Here is a 23,016-nt window from a genome sequence, read left to right as displayed (position 1 = left end):
GTTAAAATGATATAAGTATTGTTTTTTACTGCGCTTTTATTTTGAAGTTATTTCTGACACTTCATCACTGAGCAGTGCCTTTCATCCCGGACGCTTGTGCGCATGCGCCGCCAGCAGAACCAGATGGTCCAATCAGCTATTTTAACACACGACACGAACCTGAGCGTGATTTCTAGAAGATGGCGACCGCTCTGGTGGTGAGTCCCAGCCGGGGGTTTGATCTCTAATCCCCCGGCCACACAGACACTCCATCCAGGGTTCAATCCACCGCAGGGACGGAGGACGTTGAACCGGGAAAACCGAGACTTTCCTCCGGGTTTAAACTTCCTCCAAACCGGCGCGAACCAAACATCAGTAGAAAGTAGCATTTCCGGTTAGCGGCGGTTCGGTCCGGTGTGTCCCCCCTCAACACCTGGGGGTCTGCGGCTCACACCCATCCCCGGGAAAGTGGTGTCAAACCCGGGGAACAGGGATGGGTCTCCCCGTAGGGTTCACCCAGGAGAGAGGGGGGACGCTTGGAAGTCTGTACCCCCGGAATGAGCTCTGCTGCTCGGATGAATGAGAGGAGTCACGCCGCTGTAACGGTTCCGGGTCATGTGTCCTGAGTCCAGAGAAGTGATAGAACAGTGTTTTCTGTTTTTATATCCATTTATCAAACTCAGAACCTGTGCTCACACTTCACTTCATCTTCCTGGTGATAGTACATCTGTGAATTTATCCTCAAATTAATAATAACAACATGTGGGTCAAAAGAAGTGTTTGCAGTAGTTTAGAGAGTAATCAGGCTGATTTCTCCTCAATAAACTTTATTGATTAAGAAATTAGAAAGACAACGTAAAGCACACAAACTAACTTAAACATATACAATGCAACCATTATGTATTTTTAATTTATTCCTTTAATTCCCTTTTCTTTCTCATTCTGAGAATGTGCTGATGGAACAAGTTAATGACCCCAGCATGGGATCAATAAAGTTTTAGCTTGTTTTTTTTAAGAAAAAATGAACAGCAAAGTTGTACATCAACAAAAACGAACTGATAAGGGATAAAACAAACAGATATAAAATATATAGATATAACATTAAGATTATATTGATATGTAAAAGTTGGTGCAAAGACTGCTTTTCTATTAAAGGAGGTACCGAGGTAGAAAGTGAACGCATGTAGAACTGAGGCGTGATATTTACTTACTGTAATAAACATGATTTACAGATGATTCACTGGATTGTAACCTATCCAGTCCTTCTTACCAGTTTAACGTATATTTAAAGCAACTATACAAATCATAAAATTCAACAGCTTTCAGTTTTTAGCAAGACATTGGGTTTTATGAAATAAGTTGTATTTGATTAGGAATTAAGTTAACGGTTGGACAGAATACCAATGTTATGAATGCAGGTCTGAGCTGGTTTGTTGGGTTGTTAAATTTCCCTGTGACATTTAGTCATCTTTGCTTAAATGTATATGTCAAAAAAGCTATTTGATTTATTGTAGGACTAAAGCTGCCAAAGCCCTCGAGACGGGGGAAAAAGTTTATCTGAATGTTTAGCTCTAGTTCTAGTTCAGGTTCATACGAGTATAAAACATTTGAAGTGAAGTCTCAGTTATGGCCATTAAAATCAAAATGTTGCAGTCAGTTAATAGACACACACATTTATGCATAACATTTCCACAGTTAATGTATTTACACAAAGCTCAAGACAGATCTATCTTGTGCCTCGATCTGTGTGTCTCCTCTTTTGAAAATGTTTAAAAGAAAGTTTGACTTGGTGCTAAAATGTGTATGATTTGTATACGTGTAGAAGAAGCTGCAAACACATTCACTCTACAATCTAAATGTAAATCCCGTTTCACTACGAGTGAGAACTTTAGTGTTGATCCTCAAGAGGTGCGAGAACAACTCTGCTGCTCTCCAGCTGTTTCTGTGAAAGTGTGTCAGCTTTAAAGAACTGTTAACTCCTCTGCAACTACTGTTTCTCTCAAAAAGAAATATCTCTCGTCAGTCTACAATCCATCTTTTGCACATTTCACAAAGTTCCTGAGCTTTGATCATAAAAATGTTATATAAGTTTTAAATGTACGACCATCAAACTAAAGAACAGATAGGAGGTAGCTGTCGTCACAGACGCTACGTGAGAAACAAGAGAACCTGAGAAGTCTTTCTTTTAAAACTTCTTTCTCTCCTCTAGTTGACAACTTCAATTCCTCCAAATCCTGAAAAGGACAAATGTGAAGCAGCCATTCAGAAGGTTCTGAAAGTTGAATCCTACATGAAGCACCCTCTGCAGAACAAGTAAGGCTGCAGCTCGATTCCCAAGTCTGTTGCATTTGCAGAAAATGTGTGTTATAGTTAAGATCAGCTTTATAGTTGATTGTAAATTAATTCTCTTACCAGACACCATCACACTTTGTGAGCCTGTTAACACATAATTTAAAAGGAAAAAGAGCTGGTTTTCATTAAAATAGCACAATGCTTCCCGTTTGTGCGTGTTGGCCATGTGGTGTGAAGTTATAATCAGTCAAGACACTTGAAAGTGGCTTGGATTTGAGCAAGTATCTCTCATCTCTCCATGAAGTGGAGTAGATTAGTGGGAAACGTGTTCTCGTCTCCCAGTGCAACAAGTGTTGTTAATGAGCAGCAGTCGTGCAGCTGCAGTGTGAAGTAACTGGTCTTTGATTGGCAGGTGGGCTCTCTGGTTCTTCAAGAACGACAAGAGCAAAACATGGCAAGCCAACCTTCGTCTGATCTCTAAGTTTGACACGGTGGAAGACTTCTGGGCGTAAGTATATCATTTCTCACATGAATGCATGAAGAGCTTTGTGACTGCAACCGGTCTATTTGTTATCGGATTTGTTTAATCATTTGTTTAATCATTTACAAAGCCAGTTTCTACAAGGTGTTTGTAATATCTTAGCCTAAAACCCACATTGCTCTATGTCGGGCTGCTAACAGCTTTTCTGTGTTGTTAAAAATGAAGTCTCTTTTTTTTCCTTCTCAGACTCTACAATCACATTCAGCTCTCAAGTAACTTGATGTCTGGCTGTGACTACTCTCTGTTCAAGGTAAGATCATTTGATCCCAGTCGTCATTATACAAGTTAACCACAAATGTGTCTTGTCTTAACTTTCACTGATGAAACAGATAATCGTGTAAACACTGGTGAACTGGATAATCAGCATGTTGTACATTTGTAACTATTGATGCTACATGTTTTATTTGCTCCTATTCTGGTCTACAGGACAACAATATTTATATTTGTCATCCCACATTATCGTACTTGTTGTGTTGTTAACTTAAAGTTGTATTTGGACAAAGGATGGAATTGAGCCCATGTGGGAGGACGACCGGAACCGACGAGGCGGCCGCTGGCTGATCACTCTGTCCAAACAGCAGCGCAGAGCCGACCTGGACCGGTTCTGGATGGAGACGGTGTGTTCAGTCTTATTCGTGTTGGAGACATTAACCATAACTAGTATTGGTGTAATCTGTGGGCGGTGAACAGGTGAAAATAATCAAATGAATGATGGCTCTCTTCCATTTGGCCGCTCTGCTTCCAGGGTCCTGGTATTGTGCTTGTTGGCTCAGTGTCACACTGTGATGGCTTTCCGGGATATTTCAAATGAATGCAGCCATTGTTAAATGCTTGTGGATCTGTGCAACACCTGTGCATCTCTTGCTGTGCCAAGTCAGAATGTCTGTTCTGAAAAGATCCAAGTTTTTTAGCTGCCGCTGAACAGTGACAAACTTCTCTACAATAATGAGAGATTTTGAAATGACGTCTGTTTCTCCTCCTGCAGCTTCTGTGTCTGGTGGGCGAATCTTTTAATGACTTCAGCGACGACGTGTGCGGAGCCGTCATCAACGTCCGAGCCAAAGCAGACAAAATAGCAGTGTGGACCACGGACTTCGAAAACAAAGAGGCCATTACACACATAGGGTGAGCAGAGGAGGACACAGATACTGACTGTAAATCTAACAGGTCTCTAACAAAATCAACAACTAGAAGATCAAAACCTCTGCAACAGCCCAACAGCCATAAAGTCTGCACCACATTTGTTGTGGTCATTGGACAAAGTTCTAAAGCTGGTGAAGATGCTTCCTGAATCCACATTATCTCAGCTACATATCGGTGATAGTTGTAGGTGTCTAATTATAACTTTATTTGTATAGCACTTCTCTAAACAAGGTTACAAGTGATTGACATAAACAAATCCATGGCAAAAAGATTAATGATCTAAAATAATATAAAGCAGCTTTATAAACCCACCCTCTTTATAAAGCCACATTTAAATCAGCTAGATATGGGTTTTTATTTGGATCTGCACTAAATTGTACAAACGCCTAGAAACCAGTCCTGCTGCCTGGTTTATTTTATAATCAAGATCCAAGAATTGTTCTCTGGAAAATTGGTGAAAATAAAAAAAAATCTATCTCAGTATTAACGAAAGTGATAGTAACAGCTGAAGAACCAGTGAGTCTGAGCTTTCACACCTGTGTAAAACACCTCTGGGGCAAAATGCATTGAAATCAGATGAAATCCTGTGTAAACCAGTTTGCTGCCGCTCGATGCTGTTACAGAGATAATATTAACAAAGGTTATGTTGAGTACAGATCAGTGTGTAACATGCATGTGTTGCATATTCCTGTGTAAATATTTCTGGAACCTAATATGTGTTTCATCTTCTGTTTTCTATTTTCAAGGCGAGTGTATAAAGAGAGATTAGGCGTTCCGTCTAAAGTCATCATTGGATACCAGTCGCACGCCGACACGGCCACAAAGAGCAGCTCCTCCACCAAGAACAAGTTTGTTGCCTGAAGACCATTAACAACAACCATCGTTTCTTATTTTCCTGTTGCCAGCCAAGAGTTTTCTGTAGTTAGTCCATTAACAAGTTTATCCACCAACAGTTATTTAAAATGGAGATGTCACTTCTTCTCGTCTGTTTGCCACTTTACCAAATCCTTTGTTTACGGTGCAGTGAAGATGTAGCACTATAGTTTGAGGCCTTTCTGATTTTTGTGGTGGTGTTGGGCTGATGATGAGATTGTTGAAGAGGCCCAGTTTTCCTTTTGAAATGGAAGTGCACATGTTTGGTGAATTTTGATTTTGTGAATATAAATTATTTTTGTAAAAGTACAGTAAAGGCAAAAAAAAAGATTTAATCTGCAGCTGTTTGTCAGTGCTGTTCATAACACTGAGTTCATTTAGATTTATTGTAAAGTTTGTGGCACACTTTTAACAATACACCCTCTGAATTTGACTGAAGTATTGATGAAAAAACAATTTTTTTATTCCTTTTTTTCTCAGTGCAGGAAGAATGTTTTGTCTTCTTCAGATTGACATTTAAAAGTCACTTCAGTGTTGAAAACAAGAGGTTCTGAGTCTTTAGTTTCGTGTAACGCAGCTTGTAGAAAATGTGGCTTGTTAAATTTGAGATGTTCAGTGTTTTCGAAAAGTGGAAAATGAGCATCTTAAGTATTTAGAATTTTGAGTTCCCTGCCACTCGAGTAAATTAGAAAAATTCAGAATAAAATGGACCAGGAAGACGAGGTAATCCTGTGGTTACATATCTCTATTTATCAGCCTGGAAGCACAGGAAGATGTCGTAACAGTCTGTAATGAGAAGGGTGTTTTCCAAATGTCCATATGTCCACTTGAATGTGTAGAGTGTTTACTTCAGTTTGAAAGTTGACATCTTTAAAAGAGTTTTTCACTATATTCTGCTTTCAAGTGTACACAACATAATTATTTCAGTGCCAGATTTAGTTTTGTATGGGACACGAGCAGAAATAAGTTTTTGGAGGGATTGAACTGTGCCTTGACACCCTGAGCAGTAAATGTACAAAAGTTGTGATGAAAATAAAAAAGTGCAGTGAATTGTGTTCTTTCAAAACGAGCTGTTTTAATTCATTGTGGACTGAACACAAGAGAAGAGGGCTGGATAATGCATGACATTCACACAGACTACAATACAGTATATTCACAGACCACTTTATTAGGAACACCTGTAAACCTGCAAATTCATACTATTACCATTATAGATTGAGGTGAAGAGCTTCAGTTAATCTCATAAAACATCAGAAAGGGGAGTTAACTATTATAAGCAGGTTTCAGTTCATGCAGATCCATACATTTGACCCAGTTCAGTGTTTGGACGTCTCAGAAGAGTGTGAAAAACCAATGTCCTGCGAGCAGCAGCTCTGTGGACAGACGTGACATGTTGATGAGAGAGGTCAGAGGAGAACAGCTGCATCAGTGGGAGTTGACAGAAAGGCCACAACTACTCATTACGACTGGTGAGCAGAAAAGCATTTGAACCCTGAGGTGAACGGACACTGCAACAGAAGAAGATGTTGGGTTCACTCCTGTCGACCAGGATCAGAGGTGTGAGGCCGCAGGATAACTGAGGTTTGGAGATGGTTGGGTCAAAAATAGGTTTCAACACATGGATCCTTGTGTTAACAGTCCATAGAGTGCAGCTCCCCAAAAGTGAAGCCAATCATATTGATCGACCTCTGGTGCCTGGCTGCAGTATAGGCCATAAACAAAGCCTCCTCCATGTTAGTGGACCCAGCCAAAAAGTCAAAGTACAAAATACAGACCTTTTATTCAAATATCTCCGTCACTTAATGTCAAAAGCAAAAGATGGCGAAGCCCGTCTCCAGGATATTTGAGCTTCATCTTTGAACAACAGGAGAAAGTGGAGACACCATGTCTCCATCTTTATATACAATCTATTTATTAGGATAAGATCAGGTTTGTTTTCAGTTTCACTGGCTTTGATTTGAGTTTAGTATATTTTTTTCAGCTTTGTGACCATGTTAGCGCAGATTGAGAGATTTCTTTAACAGCTGCAGCTGGAGTCATTTACAGAGATTTGTTCTTCACCTTAATGAGACTCCCACTGCAGTTGGTCTTAAAAGGACTTTAAGTGATATATGACATCTATTGACAGCCATTAGGCTGCAGGAGCAACAAATCCCCTGTTGTCCCGTTAAGCCCTCCTGTAATTGACTCGGTCAATCAAGACACATCTGAACACTATGGACAACTGAGAGGAAATGAGAAGAGAGATCCTCTGAAATGTATCACATGGAGGAGTATCAGGGAATGTGGAGGATAAAGTCAAACTAGATTTCAGGAGATTATTTTTTAAAACAAAGTGGAAAGCGGAAACACTTCAACTTTATTCTCAACATTTCAAATTAATTATTGAAATGCTGTAAAAAGATCTTTCTCTTCCTTCTGAACATTTACTCTTTATTCCCAACAAGCCAAATTATTTTTACGATTTTATTCTGAACATTTTCAATTCCTTCTCAGAATACATAAACCTGGCCTGAATATTCCAAATTGTTCTCACAGTACAAATTAAAAACAAATCCTTGGCCCTAAAAGCTGTGTTCTTCTTGTTGCGTCACAGTTTAACCTCCAACCGCTCGGAGCCGACGTAGAACAGCTGAAAATAATAAAACATTCACTGTCCGACTCACTGAAGAACTCAGAAATAATTTTCTTTCTAAATGGAAACGTAACAGATGTTTTTTCACAAATAGTTTCTGAAATCAAGACTCCAAACATTCTGTATTCGGCCGCATTTTGCAACTCAATTCCTGTCACAGGGACACATGCACTTGTTGTTTTGTGCACAAAAATATGGTTGAACAATGTGTTGGAAACAACTTTGCAGAGAAATGACTGAAAGTTTCTTGATCAACTCTACTGCTTAGAGTTTGTATTCCTTTTGATTTTCTTTTTACTTTATGACATTTTCTATTTCAAACTTGAAACCAATACATTTTTACATTGACATAAGGCCACCTGGTAAAGTTTGTAATATCTAAAGTCAGTAATATCGAAGGGGCAGATCCACAATTCTTATTTGATTGCTTTATTTACATTGTGAGATTTAGGTGTTTGGATATTTTCAACAATTTCTTGATAAAGTTTATGGCAATATTAGGGCATTTGATAGTTATGAGTCTATGCAATTTAAAGCACACACTTGATTTCCAAGATAAAAACCTGAATCTACTGAATCTACAGAATATTTAATGAGGTTGTGTTGTTAGGAATATCTACTGAGTTTTGTTCTATAGTTTCAGTTTGTTTCATTTCCATGGCTTTCAGACGGATCAGTTGTTGAGCGGTTAAACTTGTCCGATGTTTTTTGTTTTCATATTTACTTTTTTTATTCTGCGTTCAGCTCTGACACAAGTTCAAGCAAATTAACCTGCTGCAGGTTCATTACATCCTCCAGGCCTCAGATGTTGTCAGACGTCCCCCTGGTCAGTAAGATTATTTTCCCATTAATCGTATGGTGTGTGTGTGTGTGTGTGTGCGTTATGCAATATAATTACGTGTCAGATTTAAATATCCCTCTGGATGTATAGAGAATGTGATAAAATATGTTAATGTAATTAACTGTCTGATATCCTAATCTGCTGATAGACAATTAAATCATTTTGCTTCGTGATCATGTTGCACATACAAGCGTTTACTTTACCAATTGAAACAAGACAACAACAGACAGTTGATCATACTAAGACTAATTATCACATCACATTGTAGTTCTTGTGTTAACATCTACAAGTCTTTGCCATTTCGAAATCTCTCTAACACTTATTGGCAGTGACAATCATTATGGATTTATGCAAAACCTACTTTCCTTCCTACGCTCTTTTTCTATGATTAGCACCTTTTAGTGGAAACAGCTGACACCTGAGGTGTGTGGATTTGATAACCCTGATATGTTGACGGATGGAAGCACTAATCCGAGCTAACGCCTGTGACTGACAGCTACGAGGTGAATGTGCTCCGTCTCTTAAGGTTGCAGGAGAAAGGCGGATTCCAGGGAAACATACGGTTCTGGTGCAGATGATTTAAAACGCGTGCACTCTGGAGCACACATTAACATTTTGGCTTTCAGTCAGAGGAAAAGGTTTTATTCAGATCTTTTCAAAAGGAGCATGTCGATGTCAAAACATTTCACCAAAGCTAAAATTTTGAATTAACATTCTTTTAAAGTAAAAATCAAATATTTTGGGCATAAAAAAATAAAACTCCCTGCACTCAAATTGTTAAAGAGTGAATTCATCAATGAACAAGCAGCTTGTTAATGCTGAATCTGGTTCTGGTGCATAGAAGTTAAGAATCACTCAGAACTGTGATCAGGTCCGAGTATGTCAAAATTGGGCATAAGCACAGTACTGAGAAAATTAATTAGTCACTTTGCACTTGTGTTTCCAGCTGCTGCTGCTGTCGAGAGGGACTCACACTGAGAACAGGCCTGTGTTCACTGCTCATCTGTTCAAAGGACACTGCTAAGATGTCTGCTTATTGCAGATATCAGTGTCCAACAGTCACAAGCTTCTTGGGAGAAAGTACATATGATTATTTTTCCTCACACGTGCATGCTAATTGGATTATGTAAACTACAATGGCCCGCATGCAAACCCTTAATAAAGCTCCATTGTGCTGTGCTTTAATCTTATTATAAAAGCCACAAGCTTTAGTAAAGTGCGACATTTGGAGCCTGGTTGCAGGGATTTGCTCTAATTCAGCTACAGGAACATTAACGTGAAGTCGGATACAAGAGCTGGATGACATCCTGAATCCATCCTGCAGATGTTGAATCATTTAGATCAGTGGTGTCTACAGGCCATTCAGTTTTCTCTCTGGAAATCTATCTATCTGTCTGTCTATCTATCTGTCTATCTATCTATCTATCTATCTATCTATCTATCTATCTATCTATCTATCTATCTATCTATCTATCTATCTATCTATCTATCTATCTATCTATCTATCTATCTATCTATCTATCTATCTATCTATCTATCTATCTATCTATCTATCTATCTATCTATCTATCTATCTATCTATCTATCTATCTATCTATCTATCTATCTATCTATGTATGTATGTATGTATGTATGTATGTATGTATCTATCTATCTATCTATCTATCTATCTATCTATCTATCTATCTATCTATCTATCTATCTATCTATCTATCTATCTATCTATCTATCTATCTATCTATCTATCTATCTATCTATCTATCTATCTATCTATCTATCTATCTATCTATCTATCTATCTATCTATTTATCTATCTATCTATCTGTCTGTCTATCTATCTATCTATCTATCTGTCTGTCTGTCTGTCTGTCTGTCTGTCTGTCTGTCTGTCTGTCTGTCTGTCTGTCTGTCTGTCTGTCTGTCTGTCTGTCTGTCTGTCTGTCTGTCTGTCTGTCTGTCTGTCTGTCTGTCTGTCTGTCTGTCTGTCTGTCTGTCTGTCTGTCAAATACTGTACATTCGAGAGTGGTGTAACAGTGGTGATTTCCTTCCCTTCTCACAAAGTGTCCACCAGGTGGCAGTCTAACTACACACTAAGAGTCACATCCTCCAATCTTTCAATCCCCCACAAACTATTTGGTAGAGGAAATTGGGATTCCACTTGGTGCGTCTCTGTTGCACCAGTAGGGAAAGAAGATATCTGTAAATAGCAGCTGGGTGCCTTCTTTATTTATAACCCCCCCCACCACCACCACCACCACCACCACCACAGTAAGACAGAGACAGAAAATCCACATTACAATTCCCCCCTATCGCCCTAGGCAACTGTCAACCTCCTGCTCACCAGCCCCTGTACAGCACACAGAGGGGACAGGCAGAGTCAAGCCGTGCACCCTCCACTTGACTGATGTTTTTGTACCGACTCATATGCACGAGAGCAGGAGTCAGAAACCCGGTGACATGACTCTGCACCGGACCAGGCTGCAGCATGAGGTAAAAGGTTGCAGATAGTTCCTCACATCCTCGGGAGGTGGCGAGTTCCTCTGTGTTTCATCACAGACGTGTCACTGAACTGCTCCTCACCGGCGGCTGCCTCTCAGGACTCTAAGCCAATGTCAGTAGGTCGGTTATTATCCATGGAGCCGCCGACAGGGTCCAAGAGTCAATAATAACCCTGTCATCTTTCTGTCTGAACCAGATGAAGAAATCCACTCATTTGGTGGTAGGGGTATACAGTCAATGGAGGAGGTTTTATACCACTCACACACACAGACGCACATTAACAAGCTGTGCAGCTCCCACTGTGTGTGACATGGCTTTCAAAACACTGAAACATGCACAGATTGATTTTAAATCAATATTCTGATTATATTTATTGAGTCATTCGAACACTCAAGTCTGCAGCTTGTCGGTCCTCGGCACTGTTTGAGTGACACAACATCTGGGTTCTGACATCTGGTGACCTTTGACTTCCGAAAATCCCAAACAAACATTCTTTAAATTTAGGGTCCATTATAATTCTATATTTAGGACTTTTGTCATATTTTTACATTTATAACCAGGTTTAGCATTGAGTTGAAAGATCTCTTAACAATGGAGACAAGGGCCACAAGCAACACATTTAAAGATTAAGTGTTAAGCAGCACCGTGTCGTGGGCGGGACGTTTTACAGATAAGCCTCAAACATTGTTATCTACAGAACTGCCTCGTACGGCTAGATACTGAGGCAACATATCATTAGAAAGCTAAGATGCTTCCGCATTGACTGATGTAAACCATTTCAAGATCTGATCACCACAGCAGGTACAATTAACGTCTCAGTCAAGACACTAACACAAAAAAACAATCACAAAGTCAACGTCACTCACCTAAGAAGCATCATATTAATCCACAGATCGATAACATTCCAACGAAAACAGTCTTGGTACAAAGGTCCAAACGATCCAATCCAGTAACATAATCAGTCCAAAACACACTATTACATCAAAGAATAGCCACAGTCAGATGTTTCGTAATCTCAGCGCAGCCAGCATCGAGATGTAAACAACATGAAAGATGTTTATTTGTATACATTTTAAACCATATGACCAGTAGCCTTTTTAGACTAGTTGGTTACCATAGTTACAAATGGCCGTTGTGGAAAACGCCTAGACATGCCCTTAGGAAAAAATCTGTGAAATATTCATTTTCTGTGGTATTGTTATCAAATTTGAACCTGGGCTAGTCAAGGCTTCATGCTCGGGTCCCAGTGTGTTTTCCAGCTCATAAGTCCCAGCTAGAGTCATCTGCAGGCATCTGTTTAACAAAAAATATTCAGGCGGAAATAAAAACCTTCTACTTCAATGTGTTCCAACTGCTATTACTCAATGCCAGTAGCACTTAGACTGATTCTGACTGTTGGGGGGGAAAGTTCAGAATGTTACCTTTCAAAAGAGACCAAGATGCATGTACTCCAAATGGTTCAAGAACAGCTTTCAATTTAATTTCGGTACTCCTGAGGCAGGCTTTTTAGGCGAATCTCACCCGCTGCTTAACAGGCTACCAGACAAACACATGAATATCATTAAAACATGTTCATATATAAAACAGCTGCACACGGGCGACATGGACTCAAGAGATTTTACCAGAGCTTTGTGACAAAGAAGAATTCATATACAGAAAGAAAAGCAGGACTTGTTTTTGTGGTAAAATCCTAATGTGGCAGACGAGCTGAGAAGCAAAACCAAAGATTGTTATACATAATACCAGGAAAAAGGCGTGCAAACATTGACAGAAATGTGATTTGTACATCTAACATCTATCTTTTTGGTATCACAGTAGCGTTAATTTGTAATAAAAGCAGCCCACTTCAAACTGTGTATAAATACCTGTGAACTTCCAGTTGAATGTTTGCTCCTCTCCGCTCGCTCCCTCCTCTGTTTGTCTCCTGTTTAAATCTGCACTGACGTCCCGTCTTGTTCTATAAACCACTTTATGACAAACTTGTTTGATAGGAAAGGCTTTGCAAATAAATTTAACATTTTCCCGACTCATTGGAAATGGAAAGGCTTAAGGCCTGAAACCAGCCGACGCCGGGACGTGCGGCTCGTATTTACTCTGGTAATTGCTTCAAACAGAACTTGGCCTGTGTGTGCAGGAGACGTTTTACTGTCTGGAAGGAAAAAAAAGGGCTCAACTGTGAGAAGAGCTGTCAGCGATGTCCGAGTCGAATGCATCAGGATCCCGGTTCAGTCGAGTTCATTCAAATACGCTGGTGTTACCTTTGTCAAAGAGGACATATCTGCTATTATAGTTTTAATAGTCTTTTGTGCGTCTGCAGTTTATCAGCGGTTGATCACAGACACTGATTTTCTTTTCTAATCATGAGCAAACCTATGTGTTATTGAAGGTTAATCTCGGCCGCGTTCTCTCCCAGATTTCCTCTTGTGAGCAGCCGGCAGAATGGAAAACACTAATATGTCTGTAATCCAGGGCGGTGGCAGTAAGCTGCTTGTACCCTGCACCAGAGAGATGGGCCGTGTGTATCTGTGCCTGCAAAATGACATTGTTCAATGAAGTGAGAAACCACTGTAAGTTATTTTATTTAGCAGTTCACTGAGTTACAGTAGGCTCCTCCTCAGCGGCCACGCGCGGCTGCGGTGACGAAATCTGCTCGTGGACAGCTGCTCCAGGCGCCGGCGTCACGGATCGAAGAAACCGCCGCTGCTCTTCTGTTTCCTAAATGGAAATTTTGGCGAAAGCAATAAATTGATTACTAAATGCACAGAGGCTGCAAACAGGCTGTGGTGTTATTGAGCTAAATCGTCCATTCATTCAAGTGGTTGATCTCAGGAATGGAACCCAAAACACTCCTCTGTCTGTGTGGATCAGCCGGTTCTGAGAGGGCGAAACTGGAGGCTCCAGTTTCAGGACCTCATTTCTTGGACCATTGGTTTCTGTGCCGCTGCCGCACAATACTACCAAATTGGATAACCAAGGAATTTCCAAGACAAGCGTGTGTGTGCTGAATGTGAATTCAGATTTATTTGATTGTCATCGATTATATTGTCTTGAAAAGCAAAGTTAATTTTACCGATAAGATAAACTAAAGAATGAGTTGTTTTTTCCTTCCTTTTAACCAGAAACAACCTTAAACCCACAAAAAGACATTTGGGTTTCAACAACAGTTTTTATTTTTACTATTAATTAAAATATCAAAAAGTGAAAAACAGCCCTCAGAACACCAGCGGTCCAGAAGCCGCTCAGGAACAAACCTTTATGGATCTTGGCTGAACACAGCAGCGCCAGCTCCTTTCTGTCTGCTCCTATAAATCCTGTCTTCATTATCTTTTGACATTTTAAAAGAACCACAAGTCATTTTAAATGTTAGAAATGTTCTTTCTCTGCAGGTCAGACACTTGACTCCTCCATTTCACCAAACTTTAGTCTTTTCTGTCTCGACGACACGATGGCAGCGATTTCTGTTTGCCTGCTGACAAAGAGCCGCTGGTAATGAGACGCTTCCCTCAGCACAACAGCCAGAATGAAACACTAACAAAGTCTGATTAGATCCTCTCTCAGGGAAGCGATGAAACCATTAAAAATGCTTAATAATTGGAAAACAAACAACCTCAGGTTTTTCATCATACAGAGAAATAACCAGTGATTCTTCCATATTCTGAGCAATGTTTCCATCCATGCTGATTTGTCCTTGAGCGAGACAGTGAGCTCCTACCTGCTCGTGGCAGCTCTGTGCTCTGACCCGTCTGCTGAGACCGCAGCGTAGATGTGTGTAACGTAGCGAGTAAGTTGCTTTTTTTTTTTTTTTTTTTTTTAAATGAAGCACTCCTTCCCCCTCGTCGGTTTCAGTACACATGTTCACTTTGGGCAGGAAACAGATCCAGGGGCAGTTACTTAGTTAAATGAGCTTGTCAGTTCTGCAGTAATCACCGGTGCCACAGCTCCAGAATCAGGTCCATGTTTGAATCTATTCCCCAAAGCTTTGGGTATCATCCATCTCTGAGTCCACTTCCCTGGACGAGCTGTGTTTCTGACCCAGTTTTCAGTTAATACTGGGTCAATCTAAGCTGCTGGAAATATGCAGAGGGCAGCAAGCTGTGTATTTAAAAATGAAATCAAACATCCACTATTCACCTATGAAGCAGGCAGAGATAAATCTTTCTGACAGGATCTGACATTTTGACAAATCAGGGGATCAAACTCGTGACCTTTGTTGTACAGAGAGATCTCTCTGACACCACCACCCTGTTGCTATTAGAGCCGCGATAGAAATGTACTCAAGTGCATTTTTCACATATCAGTACTTTTTTTACGTACTTAAACGTACGTAAAAAATTGACCTTTGGCCGCTAAGGGTCTCTCAATCAAAACACTAACAAAATACATGGTTTGATGACATCATGGAGTAGCAAAGGATCATGGGAGTCGTCTTAACCACAGAAGCATTAGAGTTTTATTCGTCCAACGCAGCAAACGGCGAATAATAATCATGATCTATTACAAGTGACCAGACAAAAACAGTGGAAGGAATAAGCGGCTGATTGAGTCTTTTCCCTTCATCATCATCCATCTGGTAAAGAGGATATGATGCAATTAAATCCAAGTCAAGAACATATATAACATAGTTTCAAGTCATTTTTAGACAGTTAAAGGGACTCTTACCTTTGTTGCATTTGAGAATTACAGCACATTCGAATCATGCCGCCTTCCTCCAATGCCCCACCCCCTCGTTCCCATCCGCGGTGTTTTTTCTTTTGTTTTTCCCCCTGGGAGCGGCTGTTTCAGTATTCCGTGGACCACTTTGGTCTGCCATCGTCAGTCGCTACGGTCGCTACGGTCGCTACTCGCTACTGTCTGCCGTGGAATCAAAACAAACCCTCTAGTTGAGGACGCGCCTTGATGACGCGGGCCCGAATGCGCCACAAGAAGCAGACGGGCTTCCTGTCTGTTTCCATGCAGCAAACAGACAGGTCTGTCGGCCAATAAGGTCCTTCGGTCCGAGGAATTTTATTGGTTGAAGTTTTCACTAAATATTACGAGTGTGAAATAATTGTTTGCTTTAACTCCTGGTGGGTCTGTCTTGCATTTTAGAGTGTCATTACCTTATTAATACCAATTTAACCTTATCCACAAAAAGTGTAAAAATGCAACAAAGGTAAGAGTCCCTTTAACTGAAGAATTGTCATACATAAGACTTTATCTTTGAGATAATCTATTCGTAACATTTGCCAAAGTTTGACCACGTCCCACTGGCTCTTTGCATTCTGCTCTAAATATTCCGGCCACATCAGATACTGACACGCCATTACATTTGGAGCATTTGCAATTTCTGTGATGGATAACGGGCGCCCGGCGTTTGTTTGTCAGACAAACAGCCGCTCGCTCCGACGTCCTGTTCTTCTCCACGGAGGTTAATGCAACAAAATCCTGCATGTTCGACATTTGTAACTATACAAAACTGCCTCTAATCCGAGTCTCCAGTGTGTTGGGGGAGCGTGTGTGTGCGTCCTGTTTGTGTGCGTGTGTGTGTGTGTGTGTGCATCGATTTGCTAGCTGTGTAATCCCTGATTGTGACAATGGTCAGTGAGATTAGGGGCCGGAGCCACAGCCTCGGCCCTTTTAGGCGGGTAATGGGCAAAACAGCGTGTTAATTGCCCTTGACTGTTGAAAGTAAATTAATTATTGATCGCTCTCTAGACTCCTCTTCTGTACTTACACACCCTTACAAATCCTTTTATCTCCTGCTCGGAGTAAGAACATTTCCTCTTTTCCCATCATTATGCAGCCGGGTGAGCAGACGGACCACTGCCCGGCCCCCTGAACCAAACCCTTCCTGTTTCCTCAGCCACCGCTTGTAGTCGTGCAGGGCGCCGAGGAGAGATCTGTCACAAAACATCCCCTGTAAAGACGGCGTGCCTTCTTCTGTGATCTCTCCCTCCCTCTCCCTCTCTCTCTCCCTTCCTCTCTCTCTCTCTCTCTCTCTCTCCCACACACGCACCTCCTCTCCCTTTCTTCACCCTCCTCTGTAATTTCCTAATAGCTCCTTCTCCGTGCTCTGGCCTCCGCACGCACACACGTACACTCACACGTTTGCACACACACCGCACAGTCGCTCCCTCTCCCCCGCACCTGCAGCTGTTACAAATAAATAGGACAACAGATGAATAAAAAACCGGGGTGGAGGTCTACAGGTTGTGTCGTAAATTGATGACAGTGAATGTAAAGGCACGAAAGCAGCGGAGGAAAACAGCATCGTTATTCTGCTTATTGATTTTCTCCCCCGGCCGCTGAAAAAGGAAAAGGCCACACGTCGTATTTGAAATGAGATCTAAACAAAGTCCAACATGATCTAAATGCATATATATATATTTCTGTCTGCAGCCGCGAATGTCAAAACCTTTTGGATTAAAGCTTCAGCTCGAGACGAGGCGCGCGTGTGTGAATCTACCTGTGTGCACATGATGTGAGTGCAGAGAGAGAGAGTTGCCCTATATTCCTGTTTGATAATGCATCTGCTTTTATCATACGTTGTAGTACTATATTATATCACCCATCCAAACACTGTCTGTGGCACGACACTAAATAGATTAGTGTTTCTGTCAATGCAAACAGTCGCAGGATGACGACATGTCAGGTTTAGCATAGTGTAAAGGACCATGTCATCAAAGGAAAAGGATTCTTCTAAGACTGCAGCTGCTTTCAGACGTGATCTCAACAGTTCCTCTGTATTTTGTCTGAAAGGAAGTTGTGAGAACGCTGATGTCCCAGTGAGACTCTCCTCAGTGTCTGGCCTCTCTGTAGAACGTCTGGAGAAGGTCAGGAGAATTCCATGTGAGACCACAGCAGGGGATCCACCGCTGGGTTCAGCGCGAGCGAGTGGGGGGGGGGGCGGATGATGACACTTCAAACACGCGATAAAAACATGTAAATGTGCGTAGTTGGCATAATTGGCGCAAAGATGCCAGAGTGGTGCTGAGGAAAGGGTAAAATCAAAGAAGAAGAAAAAACTGATCCGTACTAAACGTCTTTTTCCATATTGAGGCATTTTAGACGACACTGCTGTCGTTGTTAAATATTAATATGGTTTACGGTTGAATTTCATAGACCAAATCCTCTTGATTGCCCCCTGGTGGCTGGCTGCAGTACAGGTTGTAAACCATGCCTACTCCTTGTAAGAAGATGAGAAGGTGGTCAATCAAAAAGTTTAACATTTTCTCAAAGATGATTTTTGTCATTTTATGATTGGTCTTATCCCCCTGGTGTATTTTTCAAGTCTTTTTACAGTAAGTTTGGCTTAGTTTAATTTAATTATTTTAAAGCCGTAGAAATGAGGTGAAACTTTATGATTGACACTTGAAACTGACTCAAGACCAGAGCTCGACAGAATTTTGCGTTACGCGTTACCTTGATAACTTGGTTTCAGTTTTGTTTAACGGGAGGAGGTGCCGACGTATCATCAATCAAATCAATCAAATTTTATTTGTATAGCCCATATTCACAAATCACAATTCGTCTCATAGGGCTTTAACATGGTGTGACTTCCTCTGTCCTTAACTCTCAGCAAGAGTAAGGAAAAACTACTAAAAACCCTTTTAACAGTTACAAATACGTAGAAACCTCAGAGAGACACATGTGAGGGATCTCTCACATCATCCATCTTTATTTACTGATCTGGGGTGAATTTAAAATGTGTGTAAAACACAACGGTTTGGCTGATTGCGCCGTGCTTGACATTACACCTGCTCTAACACAACTTCGATAGTCGAGTACTGTATGTTCCAGCACCGGCGACATGAATGGAAATTCAACACACACTCTCTGCTCTTGGTGACTTGAGCTTTTCTTACTCTGACATGATTATCAACGAAGGACCTTGAGTCCTCCTGCAGCCTTTCTACTCGGATAATTGAGAGAGAGCTTTCGGCAGATCTCTGGCTCTCTGTGTCCTCTGTGTCTGCGACGAGGTGTTCATCTTTTTCACACCAGGATCTTTATGGTGATCTGATCTCGTGCATTTAGTCTTTTGGTCAGTTGAATTATATCCTTTCACTTTCTGAACAAGAAAGCAATTTCTTTTTGGCTCTTGCACAGAACCATTTCAGTGACTCGCCTGGAAGAGAGAGCGAGAGAGTCGTCCGGGTAAAGACAACATTACTTCCGCTAAGCTTTTATTTTAATCACTTTCAGATGACAGATGTAAACAAAATGTGGAAAAATGTATTACAAAAAACTAAAGGATTGTTTAAAATGTGGAATTCACAAAAACCTGAAGCAGACATTGGGGAGAGAAGCTAAAGTTTTTTGGCCCATGTGGAGAATTCTCAGTTGATAATAGGAGACAAAGATTAGCGCGGTGTTGTAATCGGAGCAGTCACCTTGCGGATTGTGAAAGAGGCTAATTATTATGAATCCTCCAAAACTGATAAGACCCGACAGCAGCTCCGATGCGGCAGAGCAAACCACACAGAGGTGTTGCTTGGAGGTTTGTGCTCAAAGTTTAATCTACAGGGTTGAAAACACAAAGCAGGATCCTGAGGAGTGACAGCACCAACCTTAATTAACTACACTTAGAAAAACATGATGCTCTTACACTGAAGACACTAACAATACATTTATTTTTAATACTTGAAATGGTTTATTGTTTAATCTTTATTAAATTCTTTAAAAGACAGATATTAATTATATGCACTTTACCTTGTGTTTATAAAGTATTATAAAGTGTATATCTTATAGTGGGTGATGACCACTGGCTGTATGAGAACAATGGATTACTACTTCCTCCTGTTGTGAAATAAATGAAGCAACAAAATTTGAATATTGGTGCCACCATCTTGATGTATTTTGGAGGATGTGCGGTTCTGTTCATGGTATGGAGCCGTGGTATCGAGGTCGACCAATCACGAGCCAGTCTCAGCCGTTAATCATGACATTTCTCCCTTTTCTTTTATCATTAAACAACATTTTATTAGAAACGTAAACACTTGAACAAACATCAGTGTGATAAGGACTACCTCAAATGACCGAAACCAATCTTTGAGGAAAATGCATTTAACGTGTACTTTGACTTTTATAGATTGGTCCATGTCCCGGAAACTAACATAGAAAAAAATGAATCAATCTTTATAAACAGTGTACGACGATGACATGTACAACGGAAGTCTCTGGATGTTTTGCTCTGGGTCTTGTCCTGTTTTCCCATTTCATTGAACCCTCCAACATCCCTCAACACGTAAAAGTACTTTAAAGAAAGACTTGTGTTTTAGCTGGTGGTCTTGCAGGGATCCGACGACATCGGCCCCCTGAACCCTGTTGTGCCCTGGAAGTTTGTCTGTGTAAAGGCTTTTTCCCTCTGTCATTCATTCCAACATACTTTTCCATTACATGACCCATGAATGATTCAGGAGCTCCTGTGTTTGTTGCAAATATAGTCATTCATTTTTCATGGCAGCCGTATCTTGAAAAGCCTCTCCTCTCCTGAACCAGGCTGCCGGATCACGGTCACATTTCCATCACCGGTGGATGAAGTGCCACGCCGGCATTTCTCCTCTCTGACCTGTCCAGATGCATGAATTCATAAATTGTGGATGTGGCACTGATGGACTCCCTTGTTTCCTCTGATGATGTTTCCTATACGTGGTTGAAAAATGTCATTGTGGGCCACCAGCCTCACGCCATCGCCTCCTATGGTAAATACGATTCACTCTGTGTTTCCACACGCATTTTTTTATAAAAGCCGACTTGTTTTGCATATCTCCCGCACCAAGCCCATATGGTTAATTTGGCCCCGACCGCCCAGCGAACGCTTTTCAGTGGGAAGACAAATGCATGTGCATCACTAATTGACTTCCTGTATAGCTGCTGTGGATGAGTAGCTGTTTACCGAATGACCAAAAATATCAAATTGCACAAACGACTTATATAAGAGACGCTCTGCTGGAAAAGAGAGCGCAGCCGAAAAGGCAGCAAAGTGGATCCTAAGACCCAGAGCTATTAGTCAAGGTATAAAACAACCACACATCAACTGGCTGCGGCTTATCACCAAATAAACACTCCCGAATTGAGGCATTATTACCGTGATGTAATTGAATTTTGACCTCAACAAAAGGAAAGGAGCTGCACTGGCGCTGACCCACAGTAAGAGGTGGGATTGGCTGCAGGACTGGATTCCTTCTTCAGCCATAAGAAAGATTTTGGATAGCCCTGCTGCTGTATGTGAATGTGTCTGAGGGAGAGAGAGAGAGAGAGAGAGAGAGAGAGAGAGAGAGAGAGAGAGAGAGGGCGCCGGTGTGGATATGTATGTCCCCGGCTGCAGTGATTTCCCACCCGTCTCCCCGAGGAACCGTTATCTCCTCCACTTTTCTTTACTTCAAGCCGCTGGCAGACTCTCCTCCCACCTAAATCTGCTATAGGTGAGAGCGGCAGCCTCATTTAGCTAAATGTTTTTTCTTTCCTCTCCTTTTTTCTCCAGGAGGAAGGAGGTCAAAGGGAAGTTATCTCGTCCTCTCCTCACACCACGCCTCCCTCGCTCTCCTCTCCTCTCCTCTTCCCTTCCTTTCTTCTCCCTCTCCCTGTTCTTTCCCCCTTCCACATCTCAAGATTAATAATGCAGCATAACTGATCCCTCCTTATTTTATCTCCACCAGATAGTGCTCAGCCAGCACAAGCTAATTTTAGAGGATGACACTGCTGAGTGCCTGCGATAAGCAGCTCACAATGAGCCGGGGCCGTTCTCTTCCCTTTCTCTCTCAGGTTCCAGTCCCTCTCAGGTGGAAATCGCTGTAAACACACTGTGTCCCAGATCTCGTAGATTGCGGAAATTGCAGAACATATTTTGCATCATTACCTCCAAGTACTGAAGCATGCATCGGGCGTACATCTTTTACTCCTCTCTTGTTCGGAGGTGCAGATGCAAACCCTGCGAGCATTACAAAATTAGCACCGAAAGACATCTGCGCTTATTCAGAACAAATGCAGCTGTTTGTATTTTGGAGGAGAACAGAAAACGTCATCGTGGGTTTTGCGGGCGGGTGAAAGCCGTTGTTCCAGCGTGGAGATAAAAAGGAAAAAATATTGTCTCAGAGGCAATTATTGATCTTGCATATTCAAAGCACTTTATGCCCCTTTTCTTTTTCTCGGGAGAACAAGTGACTTGTTTTCAGCAATTAGCAGAGAGGTTGCTCCGACAGCGGCAGGGAACCCAGATCCACGCTCGGCTCTGCAGCCTGTTTTTCTTTCCCGGCTCGGCGCCCGTGGTGCAAGTTTTTTATTATTCCAAATGTATTATTAATTTCCAAGCCCTCAAAAAATATTGACCTCAGTATTTGTCTAACCTAATCATGTTTATTTTATCTTGCCTATGGCGTGTAAATCATGCTAAATCAGCTTTAATTACGCTGGAGTGCGGTCTGAGGTAGCAGAGATTAGATTCAAGGACAGGGTTATTTAATAGCTATCACTGAATTTTTTGTTGCCTCCCTCCCGTGCGTGAGTGTTGCTGTGCTGACATGTGGGCGTACGAGCATGTGTGATCTTATCTGACGAGGGGGATAATTGGAATTTATAGGAGGTAACAGATAACTGACAGCAGCGGCAGCAGCAATATATATCCTATCGTGGCTGTTCATTTTCATCGAGTGCTTTAAAATGGGCAAGCCAGTGGCCATATGATCCAGTCAGACTCGAGGTAAAGACGCCTCCACATGTTTTTAACCGTGCACAAGCAGCAAATATACACGGGGTGCTTGTTTGTGACATGGGGAGCAAACGCTGCAGCACATTATTATTTTGTGAAGTCTCTGGAAGGTCTCCGAGGACATTTTAGCAGCTGTTATCTGTCCTCTCATGCCGCCGGTCTGAAACCTTCCTCCACACTCGCAGCTGATTACAGAATAGAAAGGGTTCAATTATCCTAAGCAGCTCTTTGAGAATGCAGAGACAAAATACAAGAGAAGAGTGTGTGTGTGTGTGTGTGTGTGTGTGGTGGTAGGGGTATTTATAAAGGCCTGGACAGAGCAGCGTTTCATACACTGCAGGGAAATCAATTTATTTCAATGGAACTGCTGTGATCACCAGTGGGGGGGGGGCAGGTAAATCCTGAAACATCGACATATAAGAGCTGTAGTTTTTTAGACAGTTAAGAGACAGAGTTCAATGTCACAAAATCTTTTAATAAGTTGTGTGAACTACAGGCTCGTCCCTGTAGAAGCCACCGCTAAC

At 41.4% G+C, this 23,016-nt stretch overlaps 1 protein-coding gene across 1 annotated transcript; it reads left to right on the top strand.

Moving 5' to 3' along the window:
* The first annotated feature begins 2,204 nt into the window (after positions 1-2,204).
* eif4ea (eukaryotic translation initiation factor 4ea) lies at positions 2,205-5,235 on the top strand. The gene is made up of 6 exons (XM_061079889.1): positions 2,205-2,292; positions 2,684-2,779; positions 2,999-3,062; positions 3,316-3,429; positions 3,798-3,937; positions 4,702-5,235. Exons 1-6 carry the CDS (start codon positions 2,270-2,272, stop codon positions 4,814-4,816), a joined length of 552 nt encoding a protein of 183 aa, XP_060935872.1. The 5' UTR covers positions 2,205-2,269; the 3' UTR covers positions 4,817-5,235.
* The last annotated feature ends 17,781 nt before the right edge of the window (positions 5,236-23,016 follow it).

This window comes from Limanda limanda, chromosome 10 (assembly GCF_963576545.1).
Source record: "Limanda limanda chromosome 10, fLimLim1.1, whole genome shotgun sequence".
Classification (NCBI taxonomy): Eukaryota; Metazoa; Chordata; class Actinopteri; order Pleuronectiformes; family Pleuronectidae; genus Limanda; species Limanda limanda.
Note: the sequence above shows the minus strand (reverse complement) of the source record. Positions and strands in the feature narration are given on the sequence as shown.

Bases quoted from the DNA above. Each gene is read 5' to 3' on its own strand.
- eif4ea (XM_061079889.1), top strand. From the start codon at position 2,270: ATGAAGCACCCTCTGCAGAACAA. The intron at 2,293-2,683 runs GTAAGGCTGCAG...TTTGATTGGCAG, and splicing joins AAGCACCCTCTGCAGAACAA to GTGGGCTCTCTGGTTCTTCA. The intron at 3,430-3,797 runs GTGTGTTCAGTC...CTCCTCCTGCAG, and splicing joins ACCGGTTCTGGATGGAGACG to CTTCTGTGTCTGGTGGGCGA.